This window comes from Dendrobates tinctorius, unplaced genomic scaffold (assembly GCF_039654945.1).
Source record: "Dendrobates tinctorius isolate UK_male_01 unplaced genomic scaffold, ASM3965494v1 ptg000449l, whole genome shotgun sequence".
NCBI lineage: Eukaryota > Metazoa > Chordata > Amphibia > Anura > Dendrobatidae > Dendrobates > Dendrobates tinctorius.
The window spans coordinates 284585-300859 of record NW_027362111.1 but is presented as its reverse complement, the minus strand read 5'-3'; the positions used below and the strand labels follow the sequence as shown (position 1 = coordinate 300859).

At 48.9% G+C, this 16275-nt stretch overlaps 1 protein-coding gene across 1 annotated transcript in view; it reads right to left on the bottom strand.

Annotated features, from left to right (window-relative positions):
• LOC141077403 (galactosylgalactosylxylosylprotein 3-beta-glucuronosyltransferase 1-like) overlaps window positions 1–14368 on the bottom strand; it is a 118438-nt gene extending 104070 nt beyond the window's left edge. The window contains exons 1-2 of the mRNA XM_073564312.1: window positions 14263–14368; window positions 13651–14036 (exon numbers count right to left, since the gene is read on the bottom strand). Of these exons, the coding sequence (XP_073420413.1) occupies window positions 13651–14036; window positions 14263–14368 (492 nt within the window). The remainder of the gene's footprint in view (window positions 1–13650; window positions 14037–14262) is intronic.
• Window positions 14369–16275: the final 1907 nt, after the last annotated feature.

The following is a 16275-nucleotide window of genomic DNA, read 5'->3' as shown; positions in this document are numbered from 1 at the left end:
AGCTTCTCTCTCCTCCCGGCGTTCTGCAGCCTCTCTCCTCCCGGCGTTCTGCAGCCTCTCACTCCTCCCGGTGTTCTGCAGCCAATCTCTCCTCCCGGTGTTCTGCAGCCTCTCGCTCCTCCCTGCATTCTGAAGCCTCTCGCTCCTCTCGGCGTTCTGCTCCTCTCCCGGCGTTCTGCAGCCTCTCTCCTGGCGTTCTGCAGCCTCTCTCTCTTCCCGGTGTTCTGCAGCCTCTCTCTCCTCCTGGCGTTCTGCAGCCTCTCTCTCTTCCCGGCGTTCTGCAGCCTCTCTCTCCGCTTGGTGTTCTGCAGCCTCTCTCTCCTGGTGTTCTGCAGCCTCTCTCTCCTCCCGGCATTCTGCACCCTCTCTCTCCTCCCGGTGTCCTCTCTCTCCTCCCGGCGTTCTGCAGCCTCTCTCTCTTCCCGGCGTTCTGCAGCCTCTCTCTCTCCTCCCGGTGTTCTGCAGTCTCTCAGCCTCACGTTCTGCAGCCTCTCTCCTCCTTGCGTCCTGCTCCTCTCCCGGCGTTCTGCAGCCTCTCTCCTGGCGTTCTGCAGCCTCTCTCTCCTCCCGGCGTTCTGCAGCCTCTCTCTCCTCCCGGCGTTCTGCAGCCTCTCTCTCTTCCCGGCGTTCTGCAGCCTCTCTTTCTCCTCCCGGCGTTCCGCAGCCTCTCAGCCTTATGTTCTGCAGCCTCTCTCCTCCTGGCGTCCTGCTCCTCACTCCCGGCGTTCTGCAGCCTCTCTCTCCTCCTGGCTTTCTGCAGCCTCTCTCTCCTCCCAGCGTTCTGCAGCCTCTCTCTCCTCCCGGCGTTCTGCAGCCTCTCTCTCCTCCCGGCGTTCTGCAGCCTCTCTCTCCTCCCAGCGTTCTGCAGCCTCTCTCTCCTCCCGGCGTTCTGCAGCCTCTCTCTTCCCGACGTTCTGCAGCCTCTCTCTTCCCGGCGTTCTGCAGCCTCTCTCTCCTCCCGGTGTTCTGCAGCCTCTCTCTCCTGCCGGCGTTCTGCAGCCTCTCTCCTGGCGTTCTGCAGCCTCTCTCTCCTCCCGGCGTTCTGCAGCCTCTCTCTCCTCCCGGCGTTCTGCAGCCTCTTTCTCCTCCCGGCGTTCTGCAGCCTCTCTCTCCTCCCGGTGTTCTGTAGCCTCTCTCTCTTCCCGGCGTTCTGCAGCCTCTCTCCTCCCGGCGTTCTGCAGCCTCTCTCTCTCCTCCCGGTGTTCTGCAGCCTCTCTCTCCTCCCGGCGTTCTGCAGCCTCTCGCTCCTCCCGGCGTTCTGCTCCTCTCCCGGCATTCTGCAGCCTCTCTCCTGGCGTTCTGCAGCCTCTCTCTCTTCCCGGTGTTCTGCAGCCTCTCTCTCCTCCCAGCGTTCTGCAGCCTCTCTCTCCTCCCGACATTCTGCAGCCTCTTTCTCCTCCCGGTGTCCTCTCTCTCCTCCCGGCGTTCTGCAGCCTCTCTCTCTTCCCGGCGTTCTGCAGCCTCTCTCTCTTCCCAGCGTTCTGCAGCCTCTCTCTCTCCTCCTGGCGTTCTGCAGTCTCTCAGCCTCACGTTTTGCAGCCTCTCTCCTCCTTGTGTCCTGCTCCTCTCCCGGCGTTCTGCAGCCTCTCTCCTGGCGTTCTGCAGCCTCTCTCTCCTCCCGGAGTTCTGCAGCCTCTCTCTCTTCCCGGCGTTCTGCAGCCTCTCTCTCTCCTCCTGGCGTCCTGCTCCTCTCTCCCGGCGTTCTGCAGCCTCTCTCTCCTCCTGGCGTTCTGCAGCCTCTCTCTCTCCTCCCGGCGTTCTGCAGCCTCTCTCTCCTCCCGGCGTTCTGCAGCCTCTCTCTCAGCCTGGCGGTCTGCAGCCTCTCTCTCAGCCTGGCGGTCTGTAGATTAAGCTGCAGGCGCAGATTGGGATCATTTGTTCCCAGCTGTTGTAAGTCCATTAGTAAAGTAGAGTCCATGGTCTCCTCAGCACTGACATTACTGGCACCTCCAGAGGGTATCTCCGGTGCAAGAGCTGGCATTGCTGGGTCTCTCTGAGGTGGACTCTCTCTCTTTGACCAGGTGCTTCAGTATTTCGCTCTGTCCTGCTCGGCCAAGGCGCGTATCAGCAGTTCCTTGGATCTGTCGGCTGCCTCTATTCCTCTCTGCTCACAGAGGTTGGTCAGAGCCTCTCTGCTCTGCTTCTTGTACAGGGCTGCCATATCGATGAACAGCCTTTGCCAAATAAAAGACAAAGAAAAACCGGGAAGGGAAACTGTTTGCAAGTATGTGTAAGTAAGCACCGAGCTGAACCTTGTAGGACTGGTGCACTGCTCGCAATTCTTTAGTACAGGGAGTAATTGCTTACACCATGCACTAATGCTCTAATAGAAATACATTCTATCCCACCGCTGCCACCAGTTGTCACGTACCCACTTCTCAGCACGTGACTTGGATTAACCCCTGCAGGTGCAACCCTATCTCCTCTCACTCAGTCCAGCATTCACCCTCTGTCCTATGCTGCAGTGGGAGCATAAATCACACCCCGACACAGACCACGCACCCCGCTCATACACGCTGCCACCACTCCCCGAACACACGGGCGATGAGTCCCGGAGATATTACTACTGTCTGCCAATCACCAGGAGCGCACACTCTAAGGCTACTTTCACACATCAGTTTTTTGCCGTCAGGCATGATCCGGCTTTTTTTAGAAAAAACGGATCCGGCATAAATTTTGGAGAACTGTAGAAACGGATCCGTTTTTTTGCTGGATCCGTCTCTGTTCCTGGAGGCTGGCCAATTGGATCTGAGCATGCGCAGACTTAAAAAAACCGGATCCGGTTGCTGGATCCGTCTTTTTCTGGATCCGGCGCATTCCGGCGCCCATAGACTTTCATTGTAGCAAAAAGCTGGAAGCGCCGGATCCGGCGCTTCCGGCTTTTTCGCCGGAGACAAAAAACGTTACAGTAGACGTTTTTTCAAGACGCCGGAATGAGACAAGTTGCCGTATCCGGCAAAAAACAGATGAAACACAATGCCATCCGGCACGATCCGGCGCTAATGCAAGTCAATGGGGAAAAACCGGATCCGGCATTGCATTTTGCCGGATCCGTTTTTTCCAAAAAAAGCCGGATCGCGCCTGAAGGCAAAAAACTGATGTGTGAAAGAGGCCTAAGGATATGGATTCTTTACAGCAGCAAGGTTCAGACTTAAAGCTTTAATAGAAAAGGTGCAGCGCTTACAATAAAAGGATAAAAGAATATGGAAATAAAAAGTGACATACAAATATGCAAAACAGTTATAAAAATAAGTGAGACACTTACAGTCCATACTTAATGCAGCAGCCAGGGTCATCTATCTGACTAATCGTTTCTCGGACGCGTCCGCTCTTCGTCAGTCATTACACTGGCTGCCCATTCACTATAGGATCCAATTCACAGTACTTGTTCTCACCCACAAAGCTCTCCACGGTGCGGCACCCCCCTACATCTCCTCCATCATTTCTGTCTATCGGCCTAACCAATCGCTGTACTCTGCAAATAACTTTCGACTAACCTCTGCACTAATCCACACCTCCCACTCTCGACTCCACGATTTCTCCCGTGCTGCGCCAATCCTCTGGAATGCGCTACCCCAAGAAATTAGGACTATCCACAATTTGCATAGTTTTAGGCGCTCCCTCAAAACACATCTGTTCAGAGCGGCCTATCACATTCAGTAATCAAAGTCATTCTATGTGTAAGTGTGCCTGTGTAGCCCATTCCCTATATCCATCCATCCTTCACTCCCTCAAGATGGCCGAACGATCACTGTAAATACACCCCTGTGCTCTGTATCTCCCCCACCTCACTGTAGAGTGTAAGCTCTCACCAGCAGGGGCGGCTGATTGGGCTTTATTGTATTGTTAACGTTCTTACTTATGACTTGTGTCTCGAAACTGTTAAACTGTAAAGCGCTCCGGAATATGTTGGCGCTATATAAAGATTATTATTATTATTATTAGAAACTAGCTGAAGAGCCTGGCGCTGCCCGGGCATAGTAACTAACTGTGGTTAGTTATAGCAAATTATAATTATCCTCCATCCCATAGTCCCGTGCCCATATACCCATCATACATATCCTCCATCACATAGTCCTGTGCCCATATACCCATCACACATCCTCCATCCCATAGTCCCGTGCCTATATACCCATCATACATCCTCCATCCCATAGTCCCGTGCCCATATACCCATCATACATATCCTCCATCCCATAGTCCCGTGCCCATATACCCATCATACATCCTCCATCCCATAGTCCCGTGCCCATATACCCATCACACATCCTCCATCCCATAGTCCCGTGCCCATATACCCATCATACATATCCTCCATCCCATAGTCCAGTGCCCATATACCCATCATACACATCCTCCATCCCATAGTCCCGTGCCCATATACCCATCATACATATCCTCCATCCCATAGTCCAGTGCCCATATACCCATCATACATCCTCCATCTCATAGTCCCGTGCCCATATACCCATCATACATATCCTCCATCCCATAGTCCAGTGCCCATATACCCATCATACATATCCTCCATCCCATAGTCCCGTGCCCATATACCCATCATACATATCCTCCATCCCATAGTCCCGTGCCCATATACCCATCATACATCCTCCATCTCATAGTCCCGTGCCCATATACCCATCATACATATCCTCCATCCCATAGTCCAGTGCCCATATACCCATCATACATATCCTCCATCCCATAGTCCCGTGCCCATATACCCATCATACATATCCTCCATCCCATAGTCCCGTGCCCATATACCCATCATACATATCCACGATCCCATAGTCCCGTGCCCATATACCCATCATACATATCCTCCATCCCATAGTCTCGTGCCCATATACCCATCATACATATCCTCCATCCCATAGTCCCATGCCCATATACCCATCATACATATCCTCCATCCCATAGTCCCGTGCCCATATACCCATCATACATATTCTCCATCCCATAGTCCCATGCCCATATACCCATCCTACATATCCTCCATCCCATAGTCCAGTGCCCATATACCCATCACACATCTTCCATCCCATAGTCAACCATTATGACATCATAGTGAGCGGAGGGGCTTGCAACCAATGATGACATCAGCGTCGCCATGGCAACCATTATGACATCATAATGAGGGGCGGGGCTTGATACACACACACTTTTTCCCCATTATGTAGATAGGGGCAAAATTGTTTGGTGAATTGGAACGCGCGGGGTTAAAATTTCACCTCACAACATAGCCTAGGACGCTCTCGGGGTCCAGACGTGTGACTGTGCCAAATTTTGTGGCTGTAGCTGCGACGGTGCGGATGCCTATCCCGGACATACACACACACACAAATACATACACACATACACACATACACACATACATACATACACACATACACACATACATACATATACACACACACACATACATACACACACTTACATACATACACACACATACATACACACACATACATACACACACACATACACACACATACACACACACATACATACACATACATACATACATACACACATACATACATACACACATATACATACACACACATACATACACACACTTACATACATACACACACATACATACATACACACACATACACACACACATACATACACATACATACATACATACACACATACATACATACACACATACATACGTACATACGCACATACACACACATACATACACACATACATACATGCACACATACTTACATACACATACATACACACATACATACATACACACACATACATACATACATGCACATACATACATACACACACATACATACACACACACATACATACACACATACATACTTACATACACATACTTACATACACATACATACAATACATACATACATACACACATACATACATACACATACATACACACATACATACATACGTACATACACACATACACATACATACACACATACATACATACGTACACATACATACACACATACATACGTACATACACACACACATACATGCACACATACATACATACACACATACATACATACATACATACACACATACATACATACATACACACATACATACATACATACACACATACATACATACATACATACACACATACATACATACACACATACATACATACTGTGGTGTAATGACCACTGTGTCCACGAGGGGGCGCTGTGTGGATGTCTCAAGAGTGTGAGTGGTTGAAGAGCCATTATGTATCTCAAGGTGGGTGACCTTGAGATAGAGACATATGTATGTTTATGAATGCTATTGTAAAGTATATATGTCTGTGTGAAGGACCTGTGGTGAGGTCATAGTCATGTGACCCGGTGGGCGTGGCTATGGACCATATAATGTGGCCAGGTTAGGTCACATGGGGTGAATGCTGGGACCTGATTGGTCCAGTTTGGAAGGTCCCGTGAGGAGAAGGATCTCCTCACTAACAGCAGCCTGTGGAGCGGCTGTGTGTGTAATGGCGGCCAGTATCTGAGAGTCCCTGAGGAGTGAGTGGACTTCTGCGGCCTGGAGAAACAGCCATACGGGAACCCTGACGTGGGTGAGATAACCCTGGGGCTAAATAGCCTGTATAATGGACGCTCTCCTGTAATGCTGTGTATATTGCTGCTGGAGGTTTATGAAGGATGAATAAACCTCATAGACTATGATTTGTTGGAAAATCCTGTGCCGGATGTGTTTTTCGATCGCTGCAAGCGAGAACCCCTTACTTACATGACAGCGCTACCTCACATATGGTGGAGAAAGCAAAGAGCAATATTGTAGCCTTGTTGCTAGGGGCAACGGAAAAGGGCTGCAGATTCGGTTGCTGGGGGCAACGCTGAGCCAGGAGGGCTGACGGTCTTAAAGCCATGTGATGTGCTGACAGGAGTCAGTGGCAAAGACTTATAGGATACCTCTGCGGTAGAGAGGTCCGAGAACCTGCGCGGCCAGCAGGTGCCGGTCGGGAAAGAAGGAGGAAAAAAAAAAAAAAAGGTGTTTTACTGACCTGGGTCAGTGGTAAAGACTGTGTTCCTGAAGGGTTCAGTGAGCAAGGTCCTGGAGGGTCAGTGTTGGGAAGAGCCCTGAAGCACATGCTATGACCTTGGACCTGGTGAGGCCGGTGTGTTGGGCAGTCTCAGGTGGAGACGGATGTCCTGAAGAGCACCCGCTGAGCCCCTGGACCTGGTGAGGCCGGTGTGTTGGGAGACCCTGGGAGGAGGGCAGCTCCCTGAATCTCACCCGGTGCGCCCTGTGTGTTGGACGGTCTCAGGTGGAGACAGGAGTGTCCTGAATAGCGCACAGTCAGGACACGTGAGTTTTTTTTGTGGTGTGTTTTTTTTTCTTTTTCTCGACTCAGCCTGCGGTGGCTCAGTGGGAGTCAAGAAGGTGACAAGCGGCTTGATGTGGCTCAGTGGGGTTACGAAGGTGACAAGCGGCTTCCGGTGGATCGGCGGGTCCACGAAGATGGCGCAGCAGGAGCTGCAGTGACACCAGCCGCTGTGTGTGTGTGAACAGCAGCCGGAGGTGCCGGTGATCAGTGACAGCAGGAGCTGTGGTGGTGCCAACAAAGACTTGTGTGGTATCGTTAAAAGACAAACTGTACTGTGTGAACTGTGGCATAAGAAGTTCTGCAGAACGGACATGGGGAAATCCCAAAAGGGGGCGGTGACCCAAAAGGGAGTGGTAACCAAAAAAGGGGTGGAGTCCCAAAAGGGGGCGGTGACACAAATTGGAGTGGTAACCCAAAAAGGGGTGGAGTCACAAAAGGGGGCGGTGACCCAAATTGGAGTGGTAACCCAAAAAGGGGTGGGGTCCCAAAAGGGGGCGGTGACCCAAATTGGAGTGGCAACCCAAAGTGGGGTGGTGGTCCAGAAAGTGGCCAAGTGTGAAGAAGTGACAGCACTGGGTGACTCAGTAGGTATGTCTGGAGTACCGCAGTGTATGTGCAGGTCTTTTTCAGAATGTGGAATATCCTTTCCAGGTAGTAATGATGGGCCACAGATGTGTACAGTGATGCTGCACCGGGAAGGAGCCTTTGGTCGGCTGGACTCAGAGAGTCAGGTGACTCTGACAGGAACGCCTCTCGTTTTCTCTCTGACCGAGAAAAACGTCAGGGTTCGCTGTAAACACGGGGTCACGGTGAACTACGCAGTAGACAGAGTAGTGTTTGAGGGGACCAAAGGTGGTGAGTGCCAAGGTAGAGGAATACCACGGGACTTAGTCTATGCCTGGGAGAGGGGCCAGGACTTTCTTTTGTTTGATGACGTTTGGTCTGACGATGGAGATGCTTCGACTGTGGGACAAGCAGACACTGAGACAGTGACGGCTCCTGACATGGACAGGTCAGAGGTAGAACTGACCAGAGGAAGAAGTACGTCTGCCCAACTGACGGACCTGACGTCTCGTGATAAGACAGATGGTGGGCTGGGAGATGAGACTACTGGACTAGACACATTGGTGCTGGACGGTAACTGGAGGGTTCACTCGACTGGTGTGACTGACCCAGTGGTACCCTTTAACGATATAATTAAAGAGGTAGTAGTGAGACACGTGATGGACAAAAGAGAGCAGGATCGTGAGATACAGCTGATAAAGGAGACTGTAACAGAACATGTTGAACGGGAAAGAGTCCTAAGGCAAGCAGCTGAGCACAGAGTGGATGAGCTGGAGAAGGAAGTCTCTGAGCTCAGAGGTCACCTGTCAGCGTGTAAAACCATGAACAAGACCCTGTTGGAAGATATGGAGGTGCTCAGAGAGTCCCAAGAGAAGCATCAACAGGAGATTCTCAGGAGAGAGGATCAGCGTCGCTACCTGGCAGAGGAGCGAGATAAAGTTCTGCAAGAACTCAGTGGAGTAGTAAAAGGTCTTCTACAGGAGAAGAAGTGGATGGGCGAAGACGTACAGCGGCCTTGCCCAACTGATAGCAAGGCAGAACTGCCAAAGCCCATCTTGGAAAAGGGTCTTGAGGACTGTAAATCTCAAGAAGATGGTGAGCCAAGAGCTGCACAAGACAGTCACCCGGTCTTGGCAGATACCTTGAGGGAAGTGTCCGTGGGGAACCCAGAGCCATCTGTCCAGGATGAGAGCAAGTCCACGACCTTCAAGGTTGTAATTGATGTACCAGAAGACATGCAAGAAGCCTGTGCTGAGGAAGGTGTGCATGAGGCTTTCAAAGAGGCGGTCAAAGCGTGTAAGGTGCACTGGGCACCTGAGACTCGGCAGTTGGTGATAGTATCAGCTAGGGAAAACACATCAAACCGAGTAGCTGTCCTGAAAGAGATGCATTTGCAGTGTCTACGTGTCAAACAATTGCTTAGGCGGAGTAATATGAAGGCTGCTCGATGCCTAGAGATAGCAAGAGAGGCTATGGATCGGTTGGGTTTGAGGAAAGATGTGGTTCCGGTACCCAAAGCTCTGATTGGGAGAATCATTGGAAGGTCCGGGAAGGTGATGCAGGACCTTGTGAATGTCTCCGGTGTGGTGAGGGTGAGGATCCCTCCTGATGACGAAGACCAGGTGTCTGGTGAAGTGGGAAGGATTCCCATGATGGTGGTTGGCTCCATGGAAAGCCTGAGGAACTTTCAATTGCTCTTGGAGTATAGAGTGGGGTACCTGCAAGAGATTGAACAGTTGAAGCTGGACAGCCAGCGGATTAATAAAGAAGTGCGGAATACCAGGTGGCGGCCGCCTTCATACCAAGATGTAAGGACCCCAGGGGTACCGCCAAGAAGTGACATGGCAGATGGCCGAAGAATGTCAGCGAGTGGCAATTCGACAGACCGTACGAGGTTGAAGGGCTGTAGTTCCTGTGAGACATTGACTGAGTCAGACTCGTGCCAGACAGCAGGATCGACTAAGACTTATGACCGCACCAACCGAGAGAGACGGTCAATGAGAGAAAGATCAGGTGACAAGGGGCACTGTAACAGTGTGGTGACTAAACAGTGTCTGATGATGCAGACAGACCGTGACTGGAGGGTCAAAGACAATGACCGGTATTATGACCGCTGGGGGCGGGGGAGGCCTAATGTAGAGATGAGGCCGTATGACAAATGGAGACAGTTCTCTCGACCTGTGGGGCAAGGTGCAATACGTGCCCGGTCTCGAGACCCTGGTGTGATGTTGTGTGTTCAACCCCACAAGTTTGAACATAGGGGGGAGGTATGTGGTGTAATGACCACTGTGTCCACGAGGGGGCGCTGTGTGGATGTCTCAAGAGTGTGAGTGGTTGAAGAGCCATTATGTATCTCAAGGTGGGTGACCTTGAGATAGAGACATATGTATGTTTATGAATGCTATTGTAAAGTATATATGTCTGTGTGAAGGACCTGTGGTGAGGTCATAGTCATGTGACCCTGTGGGCGTGGCTATGGACCATATAATGTGGCCAGGTTAGGTCACATGGAGTGAATGCTGAGACCTGATTGGTCCAGTTTGGAAGGTCCCGTGAGAAGGATCTCCTCACTAACAGCAGCCTGTGGAGCGGCTGTGTGTGTAATGGCGGCCAGTATCTGAGAGTCCCTGAGGAGTGAGTGGACTTCTGCGGCCTGGAGAAACAGCCATATGGGAACCCTGACGTGGGTGAGATAACCCTGGGGCTAAATAGCCTGTATAATGGACGCTCTCCTGTAATGCTTTGTATATTGCTGCTGGAGGTTTATGAAGGATGAATAAACCTCATAGACTATGATTTGTTGGAAAATCCTGTGCCGGATGTGTTTTTCGATCGCTGCAAGCGAGAACCCCTTACTTACATCACAGCGCTACCTCACAATACACACACACATACATACATACACACATACATACACACATACATACATACACACACATACATACATACGTATACATACATACATGCATACACACATACATAAACACACATACATACATACACACATACATACATACATACATAAATACATACACACATACATACGTACACATACATACATGCATACACACATACATAAACACACATACATACACATACACACATACATATACACACACACATACAAACACACACATACATACATACACACACACACACACACACACACACACATTGAGCTTTATATATTAGATATTTAAACTTTGCAGTCTGGTATTCTGTTCCCTGAGGGGGGGATGAATATGGAAGGGCTCATACCAGCTTGGCTGCCCCTCAGACTGTGAACAGCTTTCTATGTGTAAAGGCCTAATTTAAAGATTTAACCTCGAGATCAGATTTCTTGACCAGCCTCTCATGTTAATATTGCTGGTCTGTGACTGGATCATGGTGACTCTACCAATGAATATATTATTTTTCTCTGAAAGATGTCAGGCTGCAATTTGGCATCTCCCCATCAAAGACACTAGGAGGTGTAAAATGTTTCCAATTCTGTGTGTGTTCTCAGGAAGCCCCCTGGGGTTGAGACCAGGAAAACTGTCTTTTTCTCAGGATAACATAGGTCATGACCTTTGTGAAGAGCTGCAGCCTAAGAACAGATGCTAAGTTACTGCTGGTCATACAGTACATCCATACAAATACATATTTCACTAAATGCAATATCCAAGCTGAGTCGTTTTGATGGCTGTATGTGCCCTAGGTCACGTGATTGGCTGTATCTGCACCGTATCATGTCGTTAGCTGCGTGTGGATTCGATCATGTCGCCAGCTGTATCTGCACATGGTTGCTTCATTTCCTGTAAATGCCCAGGTCCATGTGACTGACTGTTTCTGCACTGGGACTTGTTGTCAGCTGTATCTGCAATGGTTTGTGCAATCAGCCGTATCCACGCCAGGTTGTACTGTCAGCTGTATCTGTGCTGGTTCGTGTAATCGTCTGTATCCGCACTAGGTTGTGATGTCAGTTGTATGTGTGCCAGTTCATGTGATCAGCTGTATCAGCAATGGGTTGCATTGTCGGCTGTATGCACGCCAGGTTGTACTGTCTGCTGTATCTGTGCTGGTTCGTGTAATCGTCTGTATCCGCACTAGGTTGTGATGTCAGTTGTATGTGTGCCAGTTCATGTGATCAGCTGTATCAGCAATGAGTTGCATTGTCGGCTGTATGCACGCCAGGTTGTACTGTCTGCTGTATCTGTGCTGGTTCGTGTAATCGTCTGTATCCGCACTAGGTTGTGATGTCAGTTGTATGTGTGCCAGTTCATGTGATCAGCTGTATCAGCAATGGGTTGCATTGTCGGCTGTATGCACGCCAGGTCGTGTCTCTAGCCGTATCCCCTCCAGGACATGTGATAGACTGTATCCACATCAAATTGCGTTGTTGACTGTTTCTGTGCCAGGTCATGTTGTAGGATGCATAACTAAAGGTTGTCTCATAAAGCCCCCTTCACCTGCCCTGTAAGGACATTATGGAGGCACCTCTAGAGAAAGCTAATAGCAGTGAGCTCCTCGCTCTTCTGGACCCTGCCGCTTTATTACATGGTAATACATGGTTACATCCCTCAATGTCTGTCCACTATTTCATCCTTCTTCTCCACTAGATATCTGAAACTCAACATGGACAAAACAGAATTCATCATCTTTCCCCCATCTCACGTGACCCCCCCTACGAACCTATCAATTACAGTAAATGACTGCCCACTCTCCCCAGTCCCACAAGCTCGCTGCCTCGGAGTAATCCTTGACGCTGATCTCTCCTTCAAACCACATATCCAAACCCTTTCCACTTCCTGCCGACTTCAACTCAAAAATATTTCACGCATCCATTCATTCCTCACCCAAGAATCTGCAAAAACCCTAGTCCATGCCCTCATCATCTCTCGCCTTGACTACTGCAACCTCATGCTCTGTGGCCTCCCCTCAAACACTCTCGCACCCCTCCAATCTATTCTAAACTCTGCTGCCCGACTAATTCACCTGTCCCCCCGCTATTCCCCAGCTTCTCCCCTCTGTCAATCCCTTCACTGGCTCCCAATTGCCCAGAGACTCCATTACAAAACCCTAACCATGACATACAAAGCAATCCACAACCTGTCTCCTCCATACATCTGTGACCTCGTCTCCCGGTACTTTCCTGCACGCAACCTCCGATCCTCACAAGATCTCCTTCTTTACTCCCCTCTTATCTCCTCTTCCCACAATCGCATACAAGATTTCTCTCGCGCATCACCCCTACTCTGGAACTCTCTACCACAACATATCAGACTCTCACCTACCATCGAAACCTTCAAAAAGAGCCTGAAGACCCACCTCTTCCGACAAGCCTATAACCTGCAGTAACCACCGATTGACCAAACCGCTGCACGACCAGCTCTACCCTCGCCTACTGTATTATCACCCATCCCTTGAAGATTGTGAGCCCTCGCGGGCAGGGTCCTCTCTCCTCCTGTACCAGTTATGACTTGTATTGTTTAAGATTATTGTACTTGTTTTTATGTATACCCCTCCTCACATGTAAAGCGCCATGGAATAAATGGCGCTATAACAATAAATAATAATAATAATAATAATAATAATGGTAAGCAGTATGTAGTTAGGCTTCCATTTCCCTGCAATATTCCTCTGTGCAAATGACGGGAAAACCCATAGAAGAAAAAATAGGAAGAGGACATGAGGAGGAGAGAGAACCTGGATGAGTCTGGGTCCTCACCAGGAGAACACGTCCTCACCTCCTCAAAGATTTCGAGGCTGTAGGTGTTGTCATCATCAGCGAAGTACACCACTCCAGTGGGAGCATCTTCTGGACGAAAAGTTCTCCGCAACCATTCTAGACCAAGGTTGCGCTGAAGGGTCCCCCGAGATTTTGTCACCCCTTTCGGTGTTCTCACACACAGCTGAGTGTGAGGAATCAGTGACTTCATCAGGACGTTGGTCACCAGCTTAGAGCTCTCATTTGCATCCTCTACCACAATCCAGTGAAGAGCAGGTACTTGGCGGAAAGTGTTGGCAATACGAATGAGCTCGGCCTTCTGCAGCAGACGGGCGTAGGTCGGGGTGATGGCAAAGATTGTGGGGAGAGGAGACTGCGCTGAGAAACCCGACAGAAGTTTCACTGCTGAAAACAAGAAGTATTCATCAATGAGTTCATCATTGGCAGACACAAACAGAAAAGTCCACCCACTGTACGAGAACAGTATATACAGCCAACAGCTCATCACAATGAACAACGCTACTTGTTTTGGAGTTAGAAATGGGCTCCCTGACTGCACAAGTTACACCAATGATATGTCCGCCCCTGGAGATACTAATCTAAAGGACACCATGCAAGTCACACAGCGTACCACTGAGCGAGCTCCTCCGAGGACACACGTGCTCCACACTACACCGCTCAGCAAGCTTGATGCAGGTCACAAGCACATCACTCAACGAGCTCAATTCGTAACACATAGCATACCACTCAGCAATCACCACAGAGATGGTCGGATGCAGAAAGGTTGCTCAGTAGAAAACTAGTCTGAGAAGGAGTTTCTTATCTAAAAACCACTCTCAAACTTGCCTCAAAGACAATGGCAACTGGCAAATGGAAAAGAGGAGCAAGGACAAGAAAGAAAAAAGGGGAGCGAAACAGACAGAAGAGAAGAAAGGGGTGAGGAGAGGAAAAAAGAGACAAAGGAGGAGTAAGAAGAGGAGAAAAAGAGAGAAGTGAAGAAAGGTGAAAGGAGATGAACGAGGAGAGGAAGAAAGAGGAGAGGAGGAAGGGGAGGAAAAAGGAGAAAAGAGGAGTGAGGAGAGCGAGGAGAGGAAAAAGAGACAAGAGGATAAGAGTGAGGAGAGGAAGAGGTCAAGAGGGGAAAAAAGAGAGGAAAGAGGTGTGGAGGGTGAAAAAGACAAAAGAGGAGTGAGGAGAGGAGGAAAGGAAAAGGAAAGGAAAAAGAGAACAGGAGTAAGGAGACAAAAATGAGAGGAAAGAAGAGAAGAAAAAAGGAGTGAGAAGAGAAAGAAAGAGAGGAGAGGAAAAAGGTGAGGAGGGGAAGAAAGAGACAAAGGAGGAATGAGGAGAAGAGGAAAGAGAAGAGAGAAGTGAGGAAAGAATAGAGAGTAGATGAGTGTGGAAAGGAAGAAAGAAAAGAAAAAGGACAGGAAGAAAGGGAAGAGTTGTAAGGAGTGAAGAGAGGAAGGAAGAAAGGATCAATTAGTGAGAAGAGGGGAAAAAAGGCTGAGAGGAGTGGTTAAAGGAAGAAAGGCAGTGTCTTTCGGCAATTCTGGGTAGATGGTCACAACGCAATATCCCCAGTCCACAAAATCCCATCCTGAGTAGAGTTGAGCGATACCGTCCGATACTTCAAAATATCGGATCGGAATGGATCGGCCGATCTTTAAAAAAGTATCGGTATCGCCGATGCCGATACCGGAAGTCCCATTCAAGTCTATGAGACTTCCGGTATCGGAATTTCCCACACAGCTTTTACCATAAAGTGAGACTAGGGATTTTTTTTTTTTAAGTGGCGGAGGAATACAGTGCGGAAGGATACCTACCTTCCGTCATTGGATTCCTGCAGCCCATAGAGAGCGGCAGCATCAGCTGATGCTGCAGTTCTCTACCCAAGATCGTCGTGGGACACACTCGTGGACTGCTTCGGATCATGGGTGAGTATTTTTGTGGTTTGTTATGTTAATATTTATTCCGTAGATGACAATGGCTTCGGGGAACAATGTGACAAGTATTGGTAAGTATGTTACTCTATGTTATATGTACTGTATGTCTATGTATGTATTGTATGAATGTATTGTATGTAGCATGCATGTAGTATGTATGTAGCATGTAGTATGTATGTAGTATATATGTATGTAGTATATATGTATGTAGCATGTATGCAGCATGCATGTAGTATATATGTGGTATGTATGTAGCATGTAGTATGTATGTAGCATGTAGCATGTATGTAGTATGTATGTAGTATATATGTGGTATGTATGTAGTATGTATGTAGTATGTATGTAGTATGTATGTAGCATGTATGTAGCATGCATGTAGTATATATGTGGTATGTATGTAGCATGTAGCATGTAGCATGCATGTAGTATGTATGTAGCATGTAGCATGTATGTAGCATGCATGTAGTATATATGTGGTATGTATGTAGCATGTAGTATGTATGTAGCATGCATGTAGTATGTATATAGTATGTATGTAGTTTTTTTTTTTTTTTTTTTAAACATTTAACACATTAGCCGGATGATGGGACTACTACTGTCCCATCATTGGCTAATGTGTCAATCACTGTCATGGTAGCAGGCATCGCCAGATGGGACTTGTAGTCCCATCGGACGATGCCTGCACAGACCCCCGGACA